The following is a 26771-nucleotide window of genomic DNA, read 5'->3' on the forward strand; positions in this document are numbered from 1 at the left end:
GGCAGAGCACTGGGCTGCTTGTTCATTTAAAACTTCATTACAGCAGCATCTCATCTACCTTCTAGCACAATAAGTATGCAGCTTAGGTCAGTCTGAAGCATTCCTAGAAGTCTATAATACTTCAGAGTGTTTTCCACAATTCATGCCAGAACATGAGTTTTTCTAAGTAACTCTACAATAATACTGTGTATGGGTGTATATGGAAAGAAATGGAGGAAGAAATATTTGAAAATGAGTAGAAATGTTTTCTATCTGCCAAGAGAGTGGGTTATAAACAGAGAAACATTTTTTGAATTTATGAAATGGTTTTCAAGTATTTCTCTTCCCTAAGTCGCCTACAGTTACTACCAAAACTGATTATAAAGCATTTTGAAAGTACATTGCTATTTAAATACTACTACTAATGAAGAAAATGGCTAAAAAAAAAATCTACCTGAGAATGTTTGTTCATTGCATCAACTGCAATCATTTATTATTCAGAGTTTTTTCTTAAGAGTTGAACGTCACTCAAAAAAGTTCGTATGCTACAACTGAATACAGGCAGATTTTTATGAGATAGTTACTTGGTTCTCTTTTCTTCTCATTATCTTTTTATATATTTAATTTTGCCTTCTAGTTAATCTCTGTTATAAGCTTATGCCAATCATCAGTAGCAGTAGCCTACTTTGAAATGTGAAAATTACTGCAGTCATTTTTAAAACTGTATCTCTGAAGAGCCCAATAACATGGTTTCCTTGTTCCTTTATCTTAGCACACAGCACACCAGTTGATATGCCAAGCAGAGGACAGAATGAAGACAGGGACAGCGGCATTGCTCGATCAGGTACTTGTACTCCATTTATTGGTTTAACTAACAGAGTGAACTATCTACAGTGGTATGGAAGTTGGGAAAGTAGAAGACAGGTGGATAACCCTCATCCTGTTCTTTGTTTTTTCCTTCCTAAGATAGTCTGATGTATCTAAATATCTGAAACTTTAATGTACAGTATCTACGAGTGATTGTGCAACATAAACTAGTTTTTTCTAACACTCAAATGTATATGAGACTAATGTTTATTAAGAAATTTCTTTCCAGAGTGAAGCTTCCTTGAGCCCATTGTACTAGTAATGTGCTTGCTTGACTATTGAGTATAGACTCAGAGGAAGAGAAGGGTTTGTGGAAGTAAATCTGTCTTATGACAGTGGGAGAACCAGCCAGCTGACCAGGTCACCGTTTCTTCTGTTCTAAAGACATGCTGATCTAGATTTTATCAGGTACCCTTCTCTCCTTGCCTCAGGGTCTAAACCTTTCTGTTACTGCTTTTAGGATCTCTTGGTTTCGCCTTTTGTATGTGACCTCTTTTGAGTTTTGACTTGTGGTTCAGATCTAAGATTTTGTATTATGAGAGAAGGGTGATGAATGAGGGAACTGAAATTCAAGAACTCGGGGGTGTGTGGTGCTCTGCCTGATGAATACATACCATACAGGCCGCCTCTGCCTTCCACTGAGACTAGGAGCACCCTGCTGCCTTCTCCTGTGATACATGACACCTTCCACAAATGGGCCAGCCAGCCGGTGCTCAGACTGGATCCAGGCCTCACATGATGTTCTTCTTGGCCTTTCACTCATTTCTCTGTCCAGCTCCTCCCCTTAGACACTACTCCAAGGTCCTTGTGCTCCTGTGTAGTCTCAGAGCCTTTTATCCCACTCTGTGCAACTCTGCTCTCGTGTTACTAAATGAAATGTGATTTGTTGCTGAGTCCCCAGTTTGGTTTACATATGTCACATAATGTAAAGTATATAGCATTTTATTTATGGTTAAAATTGATGTGCTTTGGTGTTCATAATCTTTTCTGTGAAGTTGAGCTGGGAACCTTTGGTCAGAAACTCTCATTGATCAAGCCCAGCACAGTGACTCATACCTGTAATCCCAGCACTTTGGGAGGCCAAAGCAAGCAGATCACTTGAGGTCAGAAGTTCGAGATCAGCCTGACCAACATGGCGAAACCCCATCTCTACTAAAAATACAAAAAAAAAAAAATTAGCCAGGCATGGTGGTGCGTACCTGTAGTCCCAGCTACTCAGGAGGCTGAGGCATGAGAATCACTTGTACCTGGGAGGTGGAGGTTGCACTGAGTCAAGATTGCGCCACTGCACTCCAGGCTGGATGACAGAGACTCCGTCTCAAAAAGAAAGAAACAAAAGAAAGAAGAAAAGAAAAGAAAGACTCATTGATCAGACCTGTATCATTTTAACTTACAGCCCCTTTTGTACGACATAAAATCTGAGAAGGTGAAGGGCAACTTATGAAGCACTAGGTAAACTGGTTTGGTTCTCTTTCTGTTTAATGGTGCTGAAGACAACTCCTCCTGCCTTTGTGGGACACTGTCAGATAACTGAGTTCCATCAGTTACTCAAGGACAATAAGCATGTGTTACAAAGCTTAGTGTCCCAAAGCTCGGCTCCCTGCCTTTGTAACCACCCGCGACCCAGCGCCCGACAGGACTGGCAGTAAGGCTTCGTTATGGTTGACTTTCCTGGCAAGAAGATGTGGGCCTCACCAGAAGTCGCAGAGCTGGCAGCACAGCCCTAGGACCAAGATCACACTTAGTCAAGATGGCTGTCTTAGTGGGTGACAGAATTTAACATGTTTGCCTCTGTGTGGTGGGAGCTCTTTAGCTCTCCGTGAAAGAAGGACGAGCAACATTCTACTGGGGCCCGTTCTGAACACTGACATCACAGTTTCTGTACAGCTGTAACCTTATTTATTTTTTTATGCCCCTTTTTGTTGTGGAAAAAAGATTCAGGGAATTTGAGGGACCTAATAACAAAAACATGATTAGGAAGAAGTTTGGATTTGCCTCGGTAAACTCGGTTTATAATGTAGTTCATATAAATGGTTCACGTCGTGCAGATTGACATCTTACTTGTTTTGTGTTCAGATTCTAAATTGCTCCTGAAACCACTTCCCTTGCTCTTTGAGAAACAGAAAAGTTGGGAAGCCAAGTTCAAATTAAAAAGTAGAAAGTCAGATGAAAAGTAAAGATTCAGCCAGGTCGGAATGCTTTTTTGCAGTCCATGAGAGGAACTTGGGACTGACCAGATTGAAAAGAATGGACGATAGACATTGATACCGATGTGAATGTTGAAAGCTGGAGAAGGTTGGCTTTCTTTGGCACTTTGACTTCTATTCTGGGCAGTCTTTACTTCCAATCTCCGGTTCTCCTGTTGGGAGGAAGGGAGCACAGATGGTGGAGAGGGCTGCAAATGGCCCTGAGTGGCATTTTGCTCTCCCTGCTATCCTGGTAGATGTGTTTACCTTCAGATATCACACCTGGGAGCGGTTCTGAAGTCATGGAGTCCACGTCAAGACTAGTGTGAGCTTCACACCTGTGGTGGCATTTAACACTTTGTTAATGTAAAAACTCTTTATGTTCGCACTGTAGTTTGTCCTCTAAGATTTTGTCTCCTTATACCCATCTAAAATTGTGTAGGGATGAAGACCCAAGTTCTGAAACAGCAGGAGCTCCAAGTGTGAGAGTTAAGTTAGCCGTAGAAGATGTAGAGAAATTGAAGGCATAAAGATGTTATTTATTCTCTTTTAGGCCTGCCTTTTCTTTTTTTCTTTTTTCTTTTTTTTTTTTTTTTTTTCTGGCTCTGTTGCCCAGGCTAGGGTGCAATGGCACAATCTTGACTCACTGTAACCTTTGCCTCACAGGCTTAAGCCATCCTCCCACCTCAGCCTCACAAGTAGCTGGGACTACAGGTACATAACACCACACCTAGCTAATTTTTGTATTTTTGGTAGAGATGGAGTTTCGCCATGTTGCTCAGGCTGGTCTGGAATTCCTGAGCTCAAGCAATCCACCCACCTTGGCCTCCCAAAGTGCTGAGATTATAGGTGTGAGCCACCATGCCTAGCCTAGGCCTGCAATTTTTAACTTCCTGTCTAAATAGTTAATAAAAGGGGAAATTTTTAAAAATAGTTTTATTTTCTAGAACAATTTTAGACTTACAGAAAGATTGAGAAGGTAGTACAAGAGTTCTCATATAACCTGCACTCTGTTCACCCTATTATTAACATCTTATGTTGGTATGGTATATTTGTTACAATTAATGAAACAATACTGATACATTACTATTAGCTAAAGTCCACAGGTTTTTTTGTGGTTTTTTTTTTTTTCCTTAGTTTTTCATCTAATGGCCTTTTCTGGTTCTGGGACACAATGCTTAGTTGTCATGTTCTTCAGGCTTCTCTTAGCTGTGGTGGTTTCTCAGATTTTGGCCGGGCATGGTGGCTCACGCCTCTAATCCCAGCACTTTGGGAGGCTTTGTTTTGGGTAATCTTGAGGAGTACTGGTTAGGTATTTTGTAGATTGCCCCATTATTAGAATTTGTTTAATGTTTTTCTCATGATTACACTGAGGTTATGGGTTTGGGGAAGGAAGATCACAAAAGTAAAGTGCCATTTTCATCACATCATATAAGGGTATATACTACCACCATGATTTATGACTATTAATATTGGCCTTGATTACCTGGCTGAGGTAGTGTTTGTCAGTTTCTCCACCGTAAAGTTACTCTTTATTTCCTCCTGTCCAGGCTGTGTACTTTGGAAAGAAGTCACTATGCTTACCGCATACCTACGGGGTGGGGAATTATGCTGCCCCTCCTTGAGGACGGAGTAGCTACATAAATTATTTGGACTTCTCCTGCTGGAGATAGGTCTCTTCTCCCATTTTTATTTGTTTAGTCATTATACTACTATGAACTCAAATATATTAATTTTTCACTTTTGACAAAAACCCAGTACTACTTCATTTCTTTTTTTGTTTTGTTTTGAGACGGTCTTTCTTGCCCCTAGGCTAGAGTGCTCTGGTGTGATCATAGCTCACTGTATCACTGCAGCCTCAAACTCCTGAGCACAAGGGATCCTCCCTCCTCAGCCCCCTGAGGAGCTGGGACTACAGTCATGCACCACCACACCCAGTATTTTTTTTTTCTCTTTTATGTAGAAACAAGGCCCCACTATGTTGCCCAGGCTGGTCTCAAATTCCTGGGCTCAAGCGATTTTCCCACCTCAGTCTCCCAAAGTATTGGGGTTACAGGCTTGAGCCACAGCACCCCACCACTTCATTTCTTTTGTTGCTCAAATCATTTGAGTTTTGACCATTGGGAACTCTCTCAGTAGGCTTCCATGCTCCTTTAACATACCTTTGTCTGTGAGGGGTTGGGGTATTTTGAGCACTTCCTTACTTTCCGCACGACAAGATGCTCCAGAGTCATCTTGTATATTTCCTACCCCCATCCTAGAATCAGCCATTTCTCCACTCATAGAATGTCTTTGGAAAAAGCAGCGCAAGCTGGGGCAGGTATGGAGGGAAATGCATCCTCATTGTATTCTCTTTTGGATATTTTGAATATGTCTTCTTTACATATACAGATCCAAAAGATAGCTTTTTAAGGGGTTATTCTAGTGGTTCCCATTAGAAATTTTTAAGTAGAGTCTTGGGAGAGAAGAAGTTGGGTTTCAGCCATCCTAGGAGGTTGCATTGGCAGGGTTCAGTGATTAATGGGACACAGGTTATGGAGGAGAAAGGAGGAATCAAGGATGCCTCTCCAGTTTCTAACCTGAGAAAGCAAGTGGAGGTGGGCATTACCCAGTACAGGGAAAGCAGGAGGCCAGGTCAGGGAAACAGATATTAAGATAATTTTTTAGCTACAGAGATTAGGATACATTTTTACCTAGAAATGTCTACATGTTCTCCAGTTGTGCATAGTCAGCTGTAATTTAGAAATAGGAAAATGGCTCTAGTGAGATGGGTCGGGGCAGAAGCTAAATTTTGGTTTTTTTGTTTTTTTTTTTTGGTTCTGTTTTGTTTTGTTTTGAGACAAGGTCTTGCTTTGTCGCCCAGGCTGGAGTGTAGTGGCGCAATCTCAGCTCACTGCAAACTCCGCCTCCCAGGTTCAAGTGATTTTCTCCTGCCTCAGCCTCCCAAGTAGCTGAAATCAGAGGCGCACACCACCACACCTGGCTGATTTTTGTATTTTCAGTAGAAATGGGGTTTTGCCATGTTGGCTGGGCTGGTCTCGAACTCCTGACCTCAGGTGATCCACCCACCTCAGCCTCCCAAAGTGCTGGGATTACAGGCGTGAGCCACCATGCCTGGCCAGAAGCTGAAATTTGGAAGTCTTGAGTACATGAGTAGAGTAAGGTTCAGAGGGCTGGGATTGAGACCAGTTTCATCGAGCCTTGTCTACTGACTTGAATTCAGCTTTAGACTCTTCCTCGTCAAGGTGTTCACATCATTGACAAGAAAAATACTTTTTCCGTTCTGTCTGCAACTACATTTCCTCTCTGTTCTTTTTTTTTTTTTTTTGAGACGGAGTCTCACGCTGTTGCCCAGGCTGGAGTGCAGTGGCGCGATCTCGGCTCACTGCAAGCTCCGCCTCCCGGGTTCCCGCCATTCTCCTGCCTCAGCCTCCTGAGTAGCTGGGACTACAGGCGCCCGCCACCGCGCCCGGCTAATTTTTTGTATTTTTAGTAGAGACGGGGTTTCACTGTGGTCTCGATCTCCTGACCTTGTGATCCGCCCGCCTCGGCCTCCCAAAGTGCTGGGATTACAGGCTTGAGCCACCGCGCCCGGCCTCCTCTGTTCTTAAAGGTGGTAAAATAAACAAAGTCAGTATAAGGAGAACTTATAATATGTACTTTTAAACATTTTTATTTAAGTGCTTTGAAATGAACTTTCAGGGTAAGAATACACATTATCATAGTGTTCGTATAAGACATGTGTTTTGGTCACTCTGTGCAGATACAGGATGTACAACCACCCAAAATTTGGTTTAGATGTCAAGACTGATGACTCTACATGCACACACCAAGAGGATATGAAAAGGCTTATTACATAATGAGGCTCTTCTGGGGAGAGAACAGGGTGGGCTTCTCTAGTTGGTTGGAGAATGTCTTGAGAGAATGGGACAGGAGATTAGACTGGGGCTTTTATGGTGGTTGTGGGTAAGGCTAGGGTGAGGGTTCCTGCATATGGTTTGAAATTCTCGCTGGCACCAAAGGAGTGAGCACCTGGGCTTTCTCATCACTTTGCCCAGGTGTGGAGCAGAAAGGGAAGAGGGAGAGGAGGGTAAAGCTTAAAAGCTATGAGGAGTTGAACATCAAGAAATAAAGTCAGGAAAGTCAGGTTCTTTATTACAGCATGGGAACATTGAATAACGAAGGATGGCATCCCATTTGTACTTGACCCCTTCACTGACTGAACTGATAGAGTGCTTTGTAGAGAGGAGAAGAGCAAAGGAGGGTACTGTTTTTGTTTATTCTTTGTGTCAGGGAAAAAGCTGTGACACCCATTGACCTTGCACAATTCCATATATGCAAAGGCTTAAGCTGCATCTTATCTGAGCCCTGGCAGTACAACTTGATCCCCCTGGAACACTTCCCTACCTTCCCCTGGAGGCTGTCATGATAGTTTCTCATCCACTCCAGAGTTCTGATGAGGTATGGGACTTTCTGCCCTGCCCGCCTCAGACTAGAGCTGCAGTCTAGAACTGACTCCCCAGCAACAGGATATCCTACAACTTGCCTTGTAGGCATCTGGCCCGTCTTGTGTTGGTGTTGTCCTTTTTGGTGTGTGGGGCAAAGATCACCTTTGGCTTATTCTTCTTTTCACTGTCTATGTAAGTAATTAACTCTCCAAATCTTAAAATGCCTGGTTGTATCTTAACCATCGAATCTTGCCTTGGCCTTAGCCTTGCTTTGCCTTGTCTTCACATATGTGAGCTTGATAATCTGTAGTGTGGCTCAGTTTCTTGTTTCTTTATACTCCTGTTTCAGACATTTGGTATTTTCCTGGCATGGATATGTATCTTTTTCATTTCCACAAACTTATTTGGTCTTTTGCCTTAGCTTTTTCCTTTCTAAATTTGCATTCTTACATACCTGTTTAAGAAAAATTAGAAAGTAATGTAGGTAGCAATAAAAACTGTAAGGGATAAAGGAATAAACCTAAGAAAAAATATGTGATACTGCTATGGAGAAACTATAAAAACTTATATTAAAAAGAAGACCTAAATAAATGGAGCAATACATCAAATTCTGCAAACTATAAATTTAGTGTAACTTGAATTAAAATCCTTTGTGAAGCCAGACTAAATAAATTTTACTTAAATGGAATAATAAAGGACCACATTTTTATGCCCTCCATAAGTCTTTTGTAGACACCTTTCTTAGAGCCCAAACTATGGATAAAAGACGGAGGACATTAGAATAATTTGACATATAAATGCAGAGAGTGAGTTGGTTACCAAGGTGGCTAGCATTTATACCTTAGATAAATTAAAATTTAAGTTGTTTCACCATACAACATATCCACGTAACAAAACTGCACTTGGACCCCTTATAAATTTTTTAAAACCACAGTATAAATTTTTTTTAATTATACACATTTTTTAAAAAGGAAAAATTTAAGATGTTTTGAAATCAAGGTGGTAAGAACATTGGCTTTTTATTAAAGGGCCTTTATAGAAATTTTATTAAAACTTTAAAGTACCTGTTTGGCTTTTGAGGACCCCTTAAAGTCCTAAAGTCATTTTGTGATTTGGGAACTAAAATGTAATCCTTATAATTTGATTTTCCTATTAAATTAATGTTTTTGGTTTATTTTAAATGAAATTTTCCTGCTAGACAATAATTACAGCTCTACTCATTTACCTTTTAAATGCTCCTATGTTTGTGTGTTGAGAAATACAGTTGCTAAAATTTGAGGAACCTTATATTTTTTCCAGTGTTTCAAGCTAAAACTTGAAGATAAGTAGTGTCATATTACAATAAACGGAGATCATTATTATGTTGTGGATGTAATGCCCCCTGTGTCAAACAGATATAAAAAGTGCTCAGCTTCAGAGCCATACTATCACTTACACCATCCAAAAAATTATTTTTAGTGAAGGCAGGGGGAAAAAGAAAATCTAAATGCTGTATATACTGTGTTGGCCACAGGAAACTTTTAACAAATTCAGTATTTGAATTCTGTCCAGAAATGTGTTTCTCTAATGCTTCATTTCTGTCACACTTGATTGAGATGGATATCACTGTCATCCTTCACATATTGTTTGCTCATTCTTCAACCAGCAGTATTTTTTGAGCATCTCATGTGGCAGATGCTTTTTCTAGGATATGAGAATAGATCAGTGATCAAATGGATATTATCCCTGATCTCACAGATTTTATATTCAATAAAGAAGACACAGATAATAGACAATAAAATGTAGGCAACCACTTACCATTGAGGAAAATAAAACTTATGGAAGGCCTCTCTGAGAAGAGAAAATTTCACCTGAGACTTGAATGGCAGTAGGAACCAGCTATGTGAAGAACACAGCAAAGAGCATCTCAGGTATGGGAAGGGCTTAGGGGTAGTGCGAAGATGTATCGTGGGGAAGGGAGAGTGGTGCAGAATGAGTCTGGAGAGGAAATAGGGGTCTGACCCCACTAATACATTTTTTATTTTGATGGGATTGTTTCCACATGTAGTTGAGTAGCTGCTGAAGATAAAGAAGAGTTAGGAGTTCTCTGTAGCATCCTTTCCCTAGATGTCTCCTTGCAAATGAAAATGCTTGGCAGGGCGTAGATCTGTTCCAGAGTCCTGCCCTGATCATTTGCTATAGCTGTGTTTCCTGGACAAAGTCTGAGGGTGCTGCCTGTTTGGAACTATGGTCACATTTTCCGGCAAAATAAAGAAGCCAACTTCAAAACTTTTTCCTTTGAAGAAACGAGCTGCTTCTGAGTGCTTGACTTTTGCACTTTCTTTCTCGACTTAACACATTCTGTCGTTATGTTGTTAAATCCTTGAAGACTTTTGTTTGTTCTTCTCCCACAGAGTGTGAGCTCCAGGAGGGCAGAAACCTACCCAGTCTGTCATATCAACAGATCTGTTCCCAGCAGCTCATATAGTACCTGGCATATAGTAGATGATCAATGAATATTTGAATGAGGGGGGAAAAATAAATCCATCCATATATTTAAATAGGAGCGTGGATGGATTTTTTTTGTAATTATTGATATTATCTGGTTCTTTTCATATAGAATATCTGGGATGTTCTCCCTTAGAGCCTTTTCCATGGCTGGCTTTTGTTGGCATTTAAGTCTCAGTTGAGATGACCCACTTTCATAAAGGTGTTCTTGACCACTGATTACAGAATTTACCTCTACCACCCCCGTAAACCTTTGTCCTAGTTACTTAGAGAAAATCATGGTAACTTATTTTTATAGTAATTACCACTGTCTGAAATAATCGTATTTATTCCATGAGTGTTAAGTTTCTTAAGGGCAACTATTCTGCCTATGTCCCTTCAGTTTCCATCCTAGAGCTAGGTCCCTAGCATGGTGCAGGCGCTCAGTAAGTGTTCAGTAAATATTCATTGAGTGAATGGATTTGATTTAAGAGTTTCAGGGCCTTATTTGGTCAAATCTAAATTCTTTTGTCAAATAATCACTACAGTGTTTTCTAATAAACTGTCACAAGTAGCAAAATTTTTTTCAGAGAAAGTTAAACATTAATCTGGAACTTGATTGGCACATGCCAGGAACAGCAGCAATCAGCATTTAAAAATATTTAGATTGATTCTCTTTTCTCATTGTTAATCTCTGCAGGAATAAATGGATGCTAGCTGAAGATACCTCCTTAGATAGGAGGGTGGGGACAAAAGCACAGTTGTGTTTAAACTGGGAGTTAACCAGATATAAAATGTTAACAGTAATCTGGTGATGGAACTAGGGTTAATTTTAATTTTCTTCTTAATGCACAAAACTGCCAAAATCTTTGCAACCTATATGCATTAACTTTTTTCTAATTATAAAATTATTGTAAAAGAAAAGCTAAAAATATTAAGGAGCCATTTAGATATAGCACTTTTAAAACTGAAACTGAGCCTGTGAATAATTTAACTAAAAGTCTTGCATTTGATAACTGAGGCACCAATTGGAGAATTTCTTTATCCAGTACACAGAGTTAACTGGGGGCACAGCTAGCACTGAACTCATGCAGAATTTCTTTTCATTATCATGTGGATGCTAGGCTCTATTCCAAAGGTAGTGAATAAACTGGGGGAGAGCCCATGTTGCTGTCTTGTCTTTTTTCTTAGAGATGAGGTCTCACTGTGTTATTTAGGCTGGACTCAAGCTCCTAGGCTCAAGTGATCCTCTGGGCTTGAGCTATCCTCCTGCCTCAGGCCCCCAAGTTACTGGACACACATGCTTGCACCACCACCTTCATGAAGCTTTCTTTTTAAACAAGCTCCCCAGGTGACTCAGATGTGTACTAGCACTCTAGTATTGCATGCATTGCATCAGAAGGCACTGCCATTCAGACGGTGAGCCAGGCCAACTTTCAGATACACTAATGTTGACTGAATCCACCCTCGTGAAAATAGCAGTTGTTTTCAGGTTAAGGTTAGTCCTCTTGCATTTGAAAGTTGTACTGAATTGTTATCTAGAGTCTATGATTAACAATGATGTGCCACAGCACTTTTACATAAAAATCTTAAAATACTTTTGATGAGGAAACGCTGGATAACACTAAGCCAACACTTTAATATAAACTCTCTGATTTGCATGCCATAAAAAGTGTCATTCAGCAGGAAAAAAGGAATGTTCTCTTTGATTTTTTTGCCTTCCCTTGTTATATCTCTATTACAAGTTCTAAGTTCTTCTCATAATTAATCAGAACTAATAATCTTCTAGTACTTCAATTACTTGGCCCACGTTTTCTAAGAATGATTAGAAGAAGTAAAAAGTAACATTTATCGTGTGGGTGACTGGGTTAAGTGTTGTACATGTATCGATTTGTTTAATCTTCACAGGAAGCTTATGAAATAGCTGTTTTTTCAAATTTTTCTTTGGTCTGCAACTCATGCTAATGCATTTTACATCATGATCTAGTAAGAAATATCTTTATATATTACAGAGAAGTTTCATGGATTAATATTAACAGTGCAATATACTCTGTTTTCTTTTTTGTTTTTTTTAAATGTTGGTTTTGATCCACTAAACAATTCAGAATCCACTAGCAGATAGCAGTTTTCATGAAGAATACTGAGGTGTGGTACTTTATTGTCCCCGTTTTACAGATGACAAAGCTGACAGGTTAAGTCAACTGCTGTCCAAGTGTCACCGCTGCTAGACACAGAAGCAGGATTTGAACTAGGAGCCTGGACTCTTATTCAGTTTGTAAACTGAATTATATAATACAGATAATTTCCAGAATAAATTGGACCTCAGGGTCTTCTCCGTCTTGTGTTGTAGGGGCAGAAAGGGTGTGATACCTTTTCTCACCCCTCATAAGGGTCATAGCTGACACGCCTGTAACAAAATACAGGTTAACAAGAGAAAAACATAACAAATGATTTAATTAAAATTTTAGGTGAAGAGGAAGCAGAGCCAGATGGCTGAATGGAAGCCTCCATCAATCATCCTCCCTGCGGGAACCCCAAATGTGAAAACTATTCACACAAAAAAAGCACTTTCATAAAAACCAAAAATCAGCTGAGCGATCACCATACCTGGTTTTAACTTCATAGAGGGTTGGATGGTAGGTGAGACAGTCTTGAATTGCCAGCGCCACTCCTCCCCAATCCCCTGACCGTGTGGTGCAGAAAGGGAATCTGTGCGCTTGGGGAGAATTTTGCATTGGAATGCAGTGCTGCCAACGCCAGGCAGAGCTCAGCTGGCGCCCACAGAGCACTTACTCCAGCCCTAGCCAGAAGGAAACACCCATCCCAGCAGCTGGAACTTGAGTTTTGGAAAGCCTTGCCACCACGGGCTACAGTGCTCTGAGGTCCTAAATGAATAAACTTGAAAGGCTGTCTAGACCACAAGGACTGCAACTCCTGGGCCAGTCTGATGCTGTGCTGGGCTCAGAGCCAGTGGACTTAGGGTGCACACAGCTTAGTGATACAGCAGCCACGACAGCTAAGGGAGTGCTTGTGCCGCCAATCTTCCAACCCCAGGCAATGTAGTTCGTAGCTCCAGGAGAGACTCCTTTCTTCCACTTGATGAGAAGAGAGGGAACAGTAAAGAGGACTTTGTCTTGCAACTTGGATACCAGCTCAGACACAGTAGGATAGAGCACTGGGCAATGTCATGAGGTGCCTATTCTAGGCCCTAGCTCCCGGACATTTTCAGACACAGCCTGGGCCACAAAGGAACCCACTGCCTTGAAGGGAAGGACCCAGTCCTGGCAGGATTCATCACCTGCTGACTTAAGGCCCTGGGTGAGACTCTGAGATGTGACGTGACCTAGCACAGTCACTGCTGTGGTAGCTATGAAGAGAGGCCCGTTATGCTTGAGAAAAGCAGAGGGAAGAATAAAGAGGACTTTGTCTTGCACCAAGGTACCAGCTTGGGCACAGTGGCACAGAATACCAAGCAGGCGCTTAGGGTCCTCAATTCCAGACGCTGGCTCTTTGACAGCATCTGTAGACCTGCCCTGGGCCAGAGGGGAGCCCACTGCCCTAAGGGTGGGTCCCAGGCATGGCAACATGCACCATAAGCTGACTGAAGAACCCTTGGGCGTTGATTGAACATCAGCTATAGGCTGGCAGTACCCACTGTGGGCCTGTGGTGGTGGTAGACATGGAGAGAGACTCCTCTGCCTGGGAACAGGGGAGGGAAGAGTTGGAATGACTTTGTCTTGTGGCTTGGATGCCAGCCCAGCTGCAGCAGAACAGAGCACCAGGTAGATTCCTAAGGTTTCTGACTCCAGGCATTGGCTGACAGACAGCATCTCTGGACCCACCAGGGAGAACTTGCCACCTTTGAGGGAAGGACACAAGCCTGGCTGGCTTCACCATCTGCTGATTTTAGTGCCTTAGGTCCTTAAGCAAACATAGGCGATAACCAGGTAGTAGTGGCAGCAGGCCTTGGGCAACACCCAGTGCTGTGCTGGCTTCAGGTCTGACCCAGTGCATTCTCAATGGTGGTGGTCACAGGGATGTTTGTGTCACCCCTCCTCCAGCTCTAGGCAGCTCAGCAGAGAGACAGACTCCATTTGTTTGGGAGAAGGTAAGGGAAGAGAACAAGAGTCTTTGCCTGGTAATCCAGAGAATTCTTCTAGATCTTATCTAAGATCAGCCAAGGGGAGCACAGTGTCAGTTGGCTTGGGGTACCCCCTAATGCAGATACAGCTGCAGTGACCAAAAACTTAGATCACAATACCCAAGTCCCTTCAAACACTTGGAAAGCCTGCCCAAGAAGGATGGGTACAGACAAGCCCAGATTATGAAGACGACAATCAATATCTAACTCTTCAATGCCCAGACACTTGCCGACATCCACAAGCATAAAGACCATCCAAGATCACGTTACCTCACCAAATGGACTAAATACGGCACCAGGGGCCAGTCCTGGAGAGACAGAGATATGTGACCTTTCAGACAGAGAATTCAAAATAGTTGTGTTGAGGAAACTCAAAATTCAAGAGAACACAGAAGGAATTCAGAATCCTATCAGATATATTTAATGAAGAAATTGCAATAATTAAAAAGAAGCAGAAAATCTGGAGTTGAAAAATACAGTTGTCATACTGAAGAATGCATCAAAATTTTATATGGTTTGGGAGCCTTCAGAGCTACCCAAAGACCCAAGGGAAAACTGTCCCTTTTTATGCTTAGATTTGGTGAAGACCACTCTAAGCCAGGTAGAATTGTGATTGGACAAAGAGATGTTGATCTTACAGTCACAGACCAAAGGGGAAAACCCACCTAGCAAGGGCCCATCCAGATTCTTCTTGATCTCTCTGTGTGGCATTTCTTCCTGTCAGGTATAGGACTGGACCCCTTCTGGAATTAAGGGTCTTACAATCTACTTTCAGATAAAGTAGGTGTAAGAATTTCTTTATAGCCAACTCTTACACAGAAAGGCAGGGGAATGTTAGAGTAATATTTCTAGGTTTCATGGCTGGCTTTGGGGGAAAGGGGATCTAGTTTCTATGACTTGCCTTAATGCAGAGAGGAATTTTAGTTTCTGTGATTTGCCTTGCAGGGAGGAGCGGGAGCAGGAGAAAGAAGGGCAGGAGAAGGTCTGAGACAGACTTGACTTCTGAGGCCTTCCAGTGTCCTTTGGTCCAAAGTGCTCAGGATGCCAGGGCACCATATGTTGGGGTACCATTTTCTAAGCCCTAATACTGTGACAGGAGAAAGTATTTATCCAACAAGTACCCCGTCAACCTTGTCTTCTGCCTGCCAGAAGTTGATTTGCTCAGCATAAGGCAAGGAAAGAGGCAGGACCCTAGAGATGTGGGAGGGAGCTTCTGGATTCTGTAGGGGACTTTGGGAACTAGGGGGCAGGACAGAAATGTCTATTTGGGATGTTTTATTAAGTAATTTTGTGTGACTCCAAGGAAAAGCTCTTTCCTAACTCCCTTCAAAATTCTCAGTAAAATTACCTGTTCAGTGATACTTGAAATGTGGATTTTGTTTTGGGGATTTAAGTCTGGTCTCAAGATGGCAACCAGGTCAGCTTACTGGGGCCAGCCACATGTAACAGTTTGGTTTAAAAAAAAAAAAAAAAATGCCATACGTTCAGGAAGCATTTGCTAATTGCCTACTGTGGTCAAGGCACTGTTATGGGTACAATGGATGCAAAGATGATTAAGACCTACCAAACAAATGTTCTGTGAATATCAGCTAGATAAAAGGAAAAGCATCTCATAGACCTCTGCTTTGGAAAGAAACTTGAGTCATCATGTTCGTTGATACTGTTATAGACTTGTCCACCACTTACCCCAGTCGCCTAGCACACCTGGCATGTCCTATTAGTTGATAGCAAAGTAACTCCTGTAGTATATAAGAGCTCAGGTCGGGGAGTCAGGTTATTTACGTTTGCCCACAAAAGTATAAATAAAAATGTAATAGTTCATGTGGAGACACTGCTTTATCAAGTCATATTCATGAGCATAGTATACTGTGTTTACCAAAATCAGTTTCCTTTACCCTGTGATTTGTTTCAGAAAATGTTGACTGGCCATCTGTAGCACCCTATTTTATTTTCCACTGGACTGAGTGACATTTCAATGTCTAATTCCTTAGCCCTAGGGAAGTAAAAGCAGAACAAGTCTGTTTTCTTCCATTCTTTCAAATCAGTAGATGTTCATCAAGCAGCTTCACTTGAAAGAAACCCTTTGCCTACCTGAGAAGGACTAGTCCCTCCTCCCTGCTGGTTAGAAAAGTCTGGGCTGGCACTGTCAGCTCATACTTCCTGAGACGCAGGTGTAGGCATCTAATATGTAGCAGGAGGAAGCAGAGAAAGGCTCAGAAGCAAATTAAGTAGTTCAAGCAGAGAGCATATTGGAGAGTAGAGGTTTCTTTTTCACAGACAACAGAGTAGCAGTGGGGGCTGGAGGGAAGGAGGCTAAGTATTGTATATATGGAGATGAAGGTTGGAAGACATGATACTAGGTGGGGAAAAAACTTATTTGCCTAAATTTTACCTCAAAGTTTAGAGTGAAGGAGTACTCAGGAAAAAATGTGTGTAAAGCAAGCATTGTGTATGGCATTAGATACCAGGTGGCAATATAGTTATGTCGTGTGGACCATTTTAGTAGAGATCTGCAATCTACACTCTTGAGTAATGATTATTTTGCGTTTGTAATATGGGCCTGCTAATTTATGCACTTGCTACATCTGTGACACTCTTATTTCCTTTAATTTGTTTTCCTTTTTAAAGGATGTTTTCTTTGCTGTTAGAAATCTTAGCAAGAGAGAAATTATAGTCTCCCCCTGCTGGATATTACTGGTAGAACCTGAAATTTTAGATTACTTGGCATAGATATTTTTTTCCAATTTTTGGATTGTATTAAAATACACATAACATAAAATTTACCATCTCAACCATTTTATTAGGTTGGTGCAAAGGTAATTGCAGGTTTTGTCATTTTTTAATGGCAAAGTATACAGCTCAGTGATATTAAATACATAATAAATGTAGAGTTAAATGATGTTAAATACATTCATAATGTTATGCATTATGTAGCTATATAAGGACTAATTGATCTCAACTTTTAAATTCTAAATTCTTCCTACAGCCTCACTAAGCAGTCTTTTGATCACACCTTTCCCATCTCCAAGTTCCTCTACATCTTCTTCCAGCAGTTACCAGCGTCGCTGGCTTCGAAGTCAGACAACAAGTTTGGAAAATGGCATCATTCCAAGGAGGTGAGTTGCAAGTTTCCTCTTGCTGAGAAAAGTGCTAGTGTAGGCAGCTTGATGAAACTGGCAGGGCAACTGTTCGTGCCTATTGTCAGTGGAAAAAGAACCAAAACTTTTTTATTAGCTTCAGCTTAGCCTGAAAGTTTACAAATTGGAAGTTCTAAAGGAAAGAATAAATAAAAGCTGAAATTTAAAAATCTCCTCCTTTGGAAGACACTGGGAAGTATCTGAGTAGTTGTATCATGTTGAGCTAGATTGGGTGTTCTTTTAAAATGGTGCGCTCTCTGTAAAGTGGGTCCCTTCCAGATGTAGCTTATAAAAGTAATGAAGGGTGGATCAGTCTCTTCCTTGGCTACAGTGATACCAGTTTTGTATTCAAAAATATATGAAGTCAAGGGTTTGTGATACGTAAATTCTTAAACTAAACAGATATGAACATGATTTTAAATTGAGATGGCATCTAGGTATTTTCTGTCTTCATTTCAGTTGGTTTTTGGATCTAAAGATTAGTTGTGTGCAAAATGTACATTTGATGTTACATTCATAGCTTCCAACTTGTTCTTCCTATAATCCAAATACTTAGAGGGGAATTTTTATGTGTACCTATAAAAATTCACATGTCAATTAACTGATTTAGTAAATTGACTGGTACTCACCATACGTAGGGATCTGTGAAGGTATAAGATAGTTTAGCATGTGCCTGTACTTGAATAGTTTACGAGATGGTACACACATAAATAATGGTATAAAGATGTTACGTGGTAAATATCATAGGAAGACATAAAGTGCTATGAGACTCAGGATGGAGGAAATACAGTGATGGTCATGGGGGGAATTAGGGAGCCCTTCCTGCAAGAGATGGCACTGAAGAGACGAGCTGAGAAACTGAGGGGTCAGGGTGTGTGAGTAGCACACATCAGGTTGCTTGCCTCGCTTCTGTTCCTTTCACAATCCTAGGGAGCTAGCTGGAAAGAAAAAGTTATACCTTTGCCACCCATCAAGAAGCTACTTTTTGGTTGGTGGACTTTGAATGAAATGATTAAAAGCTTGGAATTCTGTGTGAACACAAGTCCTAGCCCTGTCACTCACTAGATGTATGATAGAATAAGTTAACCTGGATTCTGAGTGTTGCATCATCATCTGCAATATAATAATACTAGCACAGCTTCAAATTGTGGCTGGGAGGGTTAAATGAGATAAAGCAAGTCCAGTGTTTAGCCAAGACATAGGATATGGGCAATAAAATATGGCCAATGTGATTTATTTACTATTATTATTGCTATCATTGTCATTACCATTACTGCGACTATCAGGAGATGGCACTGCCACCATCCTCACTGTCATTATGACAGCTTCTGTGATTGGAAGAGATGAGTCTTGGAAACCATCCTCTTTCAACATCTCTTTTCTGAAAATGTTTTTTTATCCCTTCAGGCTTAAATCCAAAGTTGAAATAATGTTTCTCAATTCCTTCGAAATTCTTCAAAACTAATTTGAATTGAGATCTGGCATTGGGAACTAGTGAATCTCTAGTGAACTCTTATACCTAAAATAAGTATCTCACATTCAGAAAGGTTGTGAATACAGTCAAGGCTGGCTACCTAATTTATGGGACCAGTGCAAAATAAAAATGTGGTGCCTCTTACTCAAAAACAAGAAAAGTGTTATTAAAGGGACTAAAAAGGAAAAAAGTTTTTCTTTAAGAATACTTTATGTGATATCTGGTGTTGTAAGCCTTTTCTGCAAATACATTTGTTTGGTCATCAAAGTTTATGGTTTTAGCAACTTGGCTTTCAATGGATATAATTGAAAGTGATAGTCACTCCCGGCAAATGCAAGGTGGCAAATAATTTTTGATAATTTTTTACTTGGAGAAGGATCTTTCTGCTGATGCAGTGTTACATAGCTTTATGGACTATAACAACATTTGGATAAATTTTTGATAAACTTTCAAGATGTAAATTTTAGTACATCTGCATCAGATGATTCTTGTTAAACAGTTTTTTAAAAGATTTAATTCTTCACACAAATCCATTTTGAGTAAGTCTGAATTTAATTTTAGATGTAAATTTATACAAGCTTATTTTAATATTTCTTCTGACATTTCCTGTAACTTGTGGAGATCTTACAAGAAACTAAAAATGTTCTCATGAGTTATATATAATTCAAAATGCCTGTTTATGCATTCTATCACTGTGTCCTCAATTACGAGGAAAAATTAATTTTAAAAAAGCCTTCCTCTTTAATAATTTGTTCATCTGAAGCTTCATATGAAAACAGTGTGGTTTTTTCCAGCATAACAATCTTTACATTCAATTTCTATTTCTATGCCTATGAATATTTACTTTGCAGTGTTGCAGCAGTTTTCAAAAACAGAGACTAAACTCTTTGCAGAATTGTAATAACTCCCTGATATTCTTTATTGCAGTGTCCCCATGTAGGCTTTTACTTTGTGATAATTTACTGTCCTGGGGCTCAGGTCAGAGAGTTAATATCTGTGCAGACTCTATAGGGACAGGCTCCGGTGACTGATGGGCAAGCTGGCCTTCCACCCTGGTTCCTGGTGCTACCAGAGTCCCTCCTCTCTCCGCTCCCCTATCTCCCACAACCATGGCCTCTGCAGCTTCTGCTGTCACCATAGTCACAGCCATCAGTGTGGGTCCAAGACCCGGCCGTGCCACTTAGAGTCTTGTAACACCATGGCCTGCCCCAGGCTTATGGGTATGTGCCTGACTGCCAGGCCAGTTGCTTGGTGTCTGGGCGGCAAGCCCTGGGTTCTGAGTTCATCCATGCCCTCCCCATCATAAGGGTCATGGCTGACACTCCTATAACAAATACAGGTTAACAAGAGAGAAACAACAATTTTATTCAGTCAGTTTCACATGACATGGAGCCTTCAGACATGAAGATTGAAGGACCCAAGGAGAACTGTATTTTTATGCTTAAGTTCAACAAAGAATAGACTGCCATGTAGAAATGTGATTGGACAGAGATGATCTACTGGTAATAGACTTAAGCAGGAAAACCCAGCGGGGCCTGTCTTGTCGGAATTCTTTTTGACCTCTCTGTATAGCATTCCTTCCTCCCAGGTAGAGGGTAAGACCCCTCTGGAATGGAATGGTCTTATCATCTATTTTCAGGCAAGGTAGGTCAGAGAAATTTTTTGTGACCAGCACTTACAAAGGTGGGAGGAAGTTAGAATAGTATTTCTATAATAAATTTTACAGTTGGCTTTGGAGAAAAAAGAGGCTCATGTTTTTTTTATTTACCTTGGGGAACAGGAATCTTAGTTTCTGTGCCTTTGGGGAGAAGGAGGAGTAGGAAAAGGAAGGGCAGGATAAGGTCAGAAAAGCAAGGTCTTGCTTCTGAGCCCCTGTCCTTCAGTTCAAAGTACTCAGCATACCAAAGTGTCATACTTTGGAGTATCTATTTCTGAGCTTCATTGTCTCATTAGACTTCATCCCAACACATGCTTCATTGTCCCATTAGACTTCACTTACAGCACAAAAGTTCAAAGATAAAATTATTTAAAATTCAAGATGGTGATCACAGAACATTAAATGAAGCCTGGGACTCTTGTGAAAGGGGGACCCTGTGTGTGCCGGGTCGCATGCCCATGCAGCAAGCCCTTAGTGGAGTACTGCTGAACACCAAGAACGTGAGTGTAGCAGACGTTTTGAATTGGTCACTGTGCCTGTGAAGATCCCTTTTGTTTTTTGAGATGGAGTCTCGCTTTGTCGCCAGGCTGGAGTGCAATGGCACGATCTTGGCTCACTGCAACCTCTTTCTCCCGGGTTCAAGCGATTCCCCTGCCTCAGCCTCCTGAGTAGCTGGGATTACAGGCATGTGCCACCACGCCCAGCTAATTTTTGTATTTTTAGTAGAGATGGTGTTTCACCATGTTGGCCGGGATGGTCTCAATCTCTTGACCTCGTGATCCTCCCACTTCAGCCTCCCAAAGTGCTGGGATTACAGGCCTGAGCCACCTCGTCCGGCCTAAGATCACTTCATTTAAAGGATGTTGTAGTTGATCTCTCCCTTTTGGCAGGTATGTGGTTGTGAAAATTCATTTTTTATGCTGGAGACAGGAGAACAGTGGGTACCAAACGTTGTGATTGCGTCTGGCTTTGACAGAAGATTCATGGTAGTTAAAAATGTCCTTCCTAAGAGAGTTAAAGGTAGCAGGGATGATATTCACAGTTTCTGGTTTTTGTTAGAATCGGGCAACACTATATTCTGTAAAATAGAATGAATGTTTTCAATATTCACAATTCTTAACAGTTGGCTCCACACTGACCTCAGGGCTCCCTGCTGTGCCAAGTGGCAGGCTTTGATTACCGAATGGGTAATGGGGCTTGGGCATTTAACAGCTAACCTCAGGGATTCCATCACTTGCCGAGGCAATTGAAACCCTAAAGAGAAAGGTATAATGTCCCAGGAAGCCTTTGATTTGAATTATTAAATTGGACCAACCTTATAAAGTTGCTGATGGGGTGTTCTTTGACCTACAAAACATTAATTTCATATAGTCCAGTGTAATACATCGATTCAGTATAAGTTCAAAACTGACATAAATAACAATTAGACTAAGGAGTCCTGATATCAATGATAGATTGTTGAGATGTACTTAAATAGCCATTTTTGCTTTAATTATTTATGATCTTGAAGTACTTACAAGGTACATAAATGCTTATCCATAAGTGTTAACAAAATTCTATTTGATTTCTTTGTTAGGAAAAAAATTGTGTGTAGCTGCAGCCTTTCCTTGACTCTCAGGGCTGTCAGCTCATCAGACTGCTTCCAGTTCCTTCCCTCAGTGCTCTGCATGGCATGATGCATTGGCTAGCATGAGCAGCAGCAGACAGATTAGGCATGGGGTCAGAATCCCTGGTCATTGCCAGTATCCAAGTAATGAGCCTAGACTAGAAGATAGAAATCCTGGGTTCTAACTCCAGCATTGTTAATGAGAACCTTTCTGTTCCCGAGGAAGGTTGAGGCAGCACTCTGCCTCAGTTTCCACATTTGCAGTACAGCCTGTGTACCTTCTCTGGTGACATGGAGATAAAAGTATGATGAAGTACTGGGGCACACACTTAAATTTTTGAAAACATTCTTAAACATCCTTTTATTGTAGAATACTTCTTAAATTATAAGTAAGATACTACATGACCTGATTTATTCCACGTTGCATGGTTGATCCAAGACTACAGAATGAGGCCGGGCACGGTGGGTCACACCTGTTATCCCAGCACTTTGGGAGGCCAAGGCAGGCGGATCACGAGGTCAGGAGATTGAGACCATCCTGGCTGACATAGTGAAACCCCGTCTCTACTAAAAATACAAAAAATTAGCCAGGCGTGGTGGAGGGTGCCTGTACTCCCAGCTACTCGGGAGGCTGAGGCGGGAGAATGGCGTGAACCTGGGAGGCGGAGCTGGCAGTGAGCAGAGATCGCGCTGTTGCACCCCAGCCTGGGCAACAAGAGCGAGACTCTGTCTCAAAAAAAAAAAAAAAAAAAAAAAAACTACAGAATGAAACTCAGTAGATTTAAAATTCAGTGGAGGGATATAGTAAAGCAAGTAAGTTCTCCACTGTTACAGCTATGGAAGTTTTTCAGAAATTCAGCAGGTGGCACTCTCTCCTACGTTAAAACTGATGAGAGCATTGGCTATTGTTTATAGGGCGGAGATGATGATGATGAGAAACTGTATTGGGTTCAGTGTTTATGACAGTTTGATTATTAAAGCTGGCCTAAAAATGAGTGGACTGATATGGCCATTTTACTTTTGAAAAAGAAGGGAAATGTAAGATGACAGACAAAGAGGAAAGGATTGCAAGCAAGCCTTATTGTAATATAAACGCAGAAGAATTTCCTATACAGAACAGAAATCAACTACTGTAGTGCAAGAAAACAAGGCTTTAGCACCAGTACCTTGGTAAAGAAGAGAGAACGTTGTATGAAATTGTGTGAAGTTCTAAGGAAACCTCAAGAATTTTCTCTGATGATTAGAATCTAGGGATTTCCCGGAGAAAGCAATTGACAATTGATTGTAATGTGTAGCATTTATAAGAGCACTATGTGCCATTAGTGACACATCTGGAGTGAAAACCTTTTACTGATTTACCAACCATAACTACATCTCCAGGATCTTGCTTGAAGTTAAGGGAAGCAGTAACATATAACGAGGTTAGAATAAGATGTCTATCCCGTTTCCTTTAAAAGTAAAATAGCCAGATGCAGTGGCTTACAGCTGTAATCCCAGCACTTCGGGACAGTGAGGTGGAAGGATCACTTGAGCCCAGGAGTTCAAGACCAGCTTGGGCAACATAGGGAGACTCCATCTTTACCAAAAAAAAAAAAAAAAAGAAAATGTAGCTGGGCACGGTGGTGTGTGCCTATGGTCGTAGTCCCAGCTACTTGGGAGGCTGGTGGGAGGATCATTTGAACCTAGGTAATTGAGGCTGCAGTGAGCCATGATCACACTACTACACCCCAGTATGGGTGACAGAGTGAGACCCTGTCCTCCCAAAATTAATTAATTAATAGCATTCCTGACCATAACACTTTTGGCCTATGTTTGTTTAATAATAAAATCTGGGTTTATTTGAAATCACACGAGCATTAAAGACCATGAGTAGAGCCCTAAGTAAATAAGTTGAAGACCGGGGCAGAAGGCTAATTCTCATATTCTGCCCAGCATGAGTAATTGTTATGTTGTAATTTATAGTCAAGAAAATGGAGGAAGCAGTACCTTTCCATATTTGGCAGAGATATGAGACTAAATGATGGAGTTAGTGAGAAAGAGAAAATGTATTGCCCGTGTAGGGCTCTCATTTGCAATGTTAGGTCCTTTGTGTTGGTGTTTTTGTAGGAAAAAAAATATTTTATTTGTACGCTTGCTGTTAGTAGCTATTTGGTAGCTACACTGGCTTTCCACAGTAGTTAAGTAAGAGACATGGTTAGGCCATTTTTGTGAGGCTTACCCTGTAAGACTAAATATATATTTAGAAGTTTTGGGCTACATGGCTGTCATCACAGAAGCTGAGTCTCTCAAAAGAATCACAGGTTTTTTGAAAATTTTGCTGTAGCAGAAGAGAGGTAAGTGTTTCTGTTTGAAGGATTTTCAGAGAGCTTAATCACATGGCTTAATCTGAGCGTTTAGAAGAGTTACTTGATCTAGTAGTTTTAATAGCCCTGGAAAAGTAATCCTGGAAGTACCAGTACATGTTCAAATGTGATACTCTTGTTCAACAGAATACCATGTAGGATCATTCCTCTTTTGACGTCTTATCTATTGGTATCTGTCAGCCAAAATAAAGCGACTGTGTTTTGGGTAAACAGATATTTCATATTCCTTCTTAAATGTCATCAGTTTGACATAAAATGATCCAAAGGAAAAGGACAAGAGTAACAACAGGAAATTTAAATTACTTGTAGCCTTCGTTTGAGTTTCTTTCCATATTAGGATAATACTGTGTGGCAAGCAAGCTGACGTTCTCATCTTCATGCCAGAGAATTATAGAAGAGAATGAACTAAAGGCGGATATACTCTTAGTTACGACTGAATGTTCTGGGTGTCATCCCCAGTCATTACAGTTGACCATCAGTGTGACTCATTGATGCATGGCAACTTTTCAAACTTATATTTCCCTCCAGGTCAACTGATGAGACATTCAGCTTGGCTGAAGAAACCTGTAGTTCTAATCCATCTATGGTTAGGAGGAAGAAAATTGCCATAAGCATCATCTTTTCCCTATGTGAGAAAGAAGAAGCACAAAGGAATTTCCAGGACTTCTTCTTTTCTCATTTTCCCCTGTTTGAATCTCACATGAACAGGCTGAAGAGTGCAATTGAAAAGGTAATAAGGATGTAATCCAACGTCAAATAGAGAAGTGATTGTGGGGCTTTGAAAATGGCAGAATTTCTCTCTTTATGTATCAGATGTCTTTCCTAAGGAAGTTAAATCACCCGTAGCAGTGATAAATTCTTAGGCATGCTGATGTTAGTTACCAGATACTGGGTTGCCTTAGGGAAAGAAATTACTGCTTTTTCATGACTGAAGGCATTATTACCTTGAGTGTTGTTAATTGATTACATATTTTTTATTAATAAAGCCCAGTAGGTAAGTTATAAAATTTCTTCTCAGTAATTTGGCTTGCTTTCTCTTCAACAAAGGCTATGATCTCCTGTAGGAAAATAGCAGAATCAAGTCTCCGAGTCCAGTTTTACGTCAGCCGTTTGATGGAAGCTCTGGGAGAATTCAGGTAAAGTGGCAAAGTTTGGCAAATCCAGCAGGAAATATTTATGAGCAGCCATGGATAAAGAGAAACTGTAACTTGGAAGAATTGGGGGCCTGGCAGTTATTCCTTACTTTTGTGGTTCCACTCTTCAAGGTGGAAACAGAACAAATGAAGCAAAAAATTTAAATAATTTACCAATAAGTAATCCTCACTACTGCTCGACCGACAGTCCCTGATAGGATTGTTTTTATCAGGATGAATGGGGAAAACTAATGTTCAGGTATCTCTCACCAGTCTATTCATTATTGTATGTCAGCCTCACAAAAGCCCTAAGCACTACTAACCCCATTTTACAGATGTGGAAACTTGAGTTCGCAGATGCTTATTCAAAGCACAGATGGAGAGGTTATGCATGTCGGGGAGACATACATTCCAGTTTGCCAGGACAGTCCTAGTTTATACCCAGTGTCCTCTGGAAACTGGTGTCTAGAGTCCTCGCTCCTAGTATCTGTGTGGAAAGGGAGTCCTTGCTCCTTGTATCTGCATGGAAAGGTAAATTGTGTTGGGTAGCAGGTGGGATCCTCTTTCATCATGCTGAGTTGGGATTGTTGCACCATTTAGAGCCGCTTTCTTGGTGGGGAATGGAATCCCACTCCAAAGCAGTCATGAGCTAATGAGTCAAACTGTTACTCCGTAGCTGAAGGAGAAAAAAGATTTATAATCCTTTGAATGTTAGAACACTTTTATGATGCTTAACGTATATGTTGGTGAACTCTATAATGCTACCTGGAGCAAAATCACAAGCCTTTTTTAACTCTGGGTTATGTGTTAAAGTACTCAAGTAACATGTTACTCATTATCTGGTGATCGCTAAGACTTAAGTCATATATTTGAGAATGACATAAAGTTGTGCTCTTTGATGGCAATCTGATGATTAGTACACCTTCCATAATTTTTTGGGAAAGCACTAGAGATTTGCCTGTTGCTCTGCTGTGGTCAGACTGGACACTGGCTTGCGCTTGAGAATCTGGGTCCTACTTTTTTTTTCTTTTTCCTGTTTTTTTAGACTAAGTCTCGCTCTGTCACCAGGCTGGAGTGCAGTGGTGCACTCTCGGCTCACTGCAACCTTCACCTCCTGGGTTCAAGCGATTTTCCTGCCTCAGCCTCCTGAGTAGCTGGGTTTACAGGTGCCTGCCACCACACCCAGCTAATTTTTGTATTTTTAGTAGAGATGGGGTTTCACCATGTTGGCCAGAATGTTCTCAGTCTCTTGACCTTGTAATCTACCACCTCAGCGCTCCAAAGTGTTGGGATTACAGGCATGAGCCACCACGC

At 41.0% G+C, this 26771-nt stretch overlaps 1 protein-coding gene across 4 annotated transcripts in view; it reads left to right on the forward strand.

Annotated features, from left to right (window-relative positions):
• Window positions 1-26771, forward strand: part of FNIP2 (folliculin interacting protein 2) — a 137712-nt gene that overhangs the window by 66670 nt on the left and 44271 nt on the right. For all 4 annotated transcript variants that reach the window (XM_005556190.3, XM_005556187.4, XM_065545645.1 and 1 more), the window contains 4 exons: window positions 752-823; window positions 17074-17203; window positions 24853-25054; window positions 25372-25460. In XM_005556190.3, the coding sequence (XP_005556247.3) occupies window positions 752-823; window positions 17074-17203; window positions 24853-25054; window positions 25372-25460 (493 nt within the window). The remainder of the gene's footprint in view (window positions 1-751; window positions 824-17073; window positions 17204-24852; window positions 25055-25371; window positions 25461-26771) is intronic.

Source organism: Macaca fascicularis, chromosome 5 (genome assembly GCF_037993035.2).
Source record: "Macaca fascicularis isolate 582-1 chromosome 5, T2T-MFA8v1.1".
Taxonomy (NCBI): Eukaryota; Metazoa; Chordata; class Mammalia; order Primates; family Cercopithecidae; genus Macaca; species Macaca fascicularis.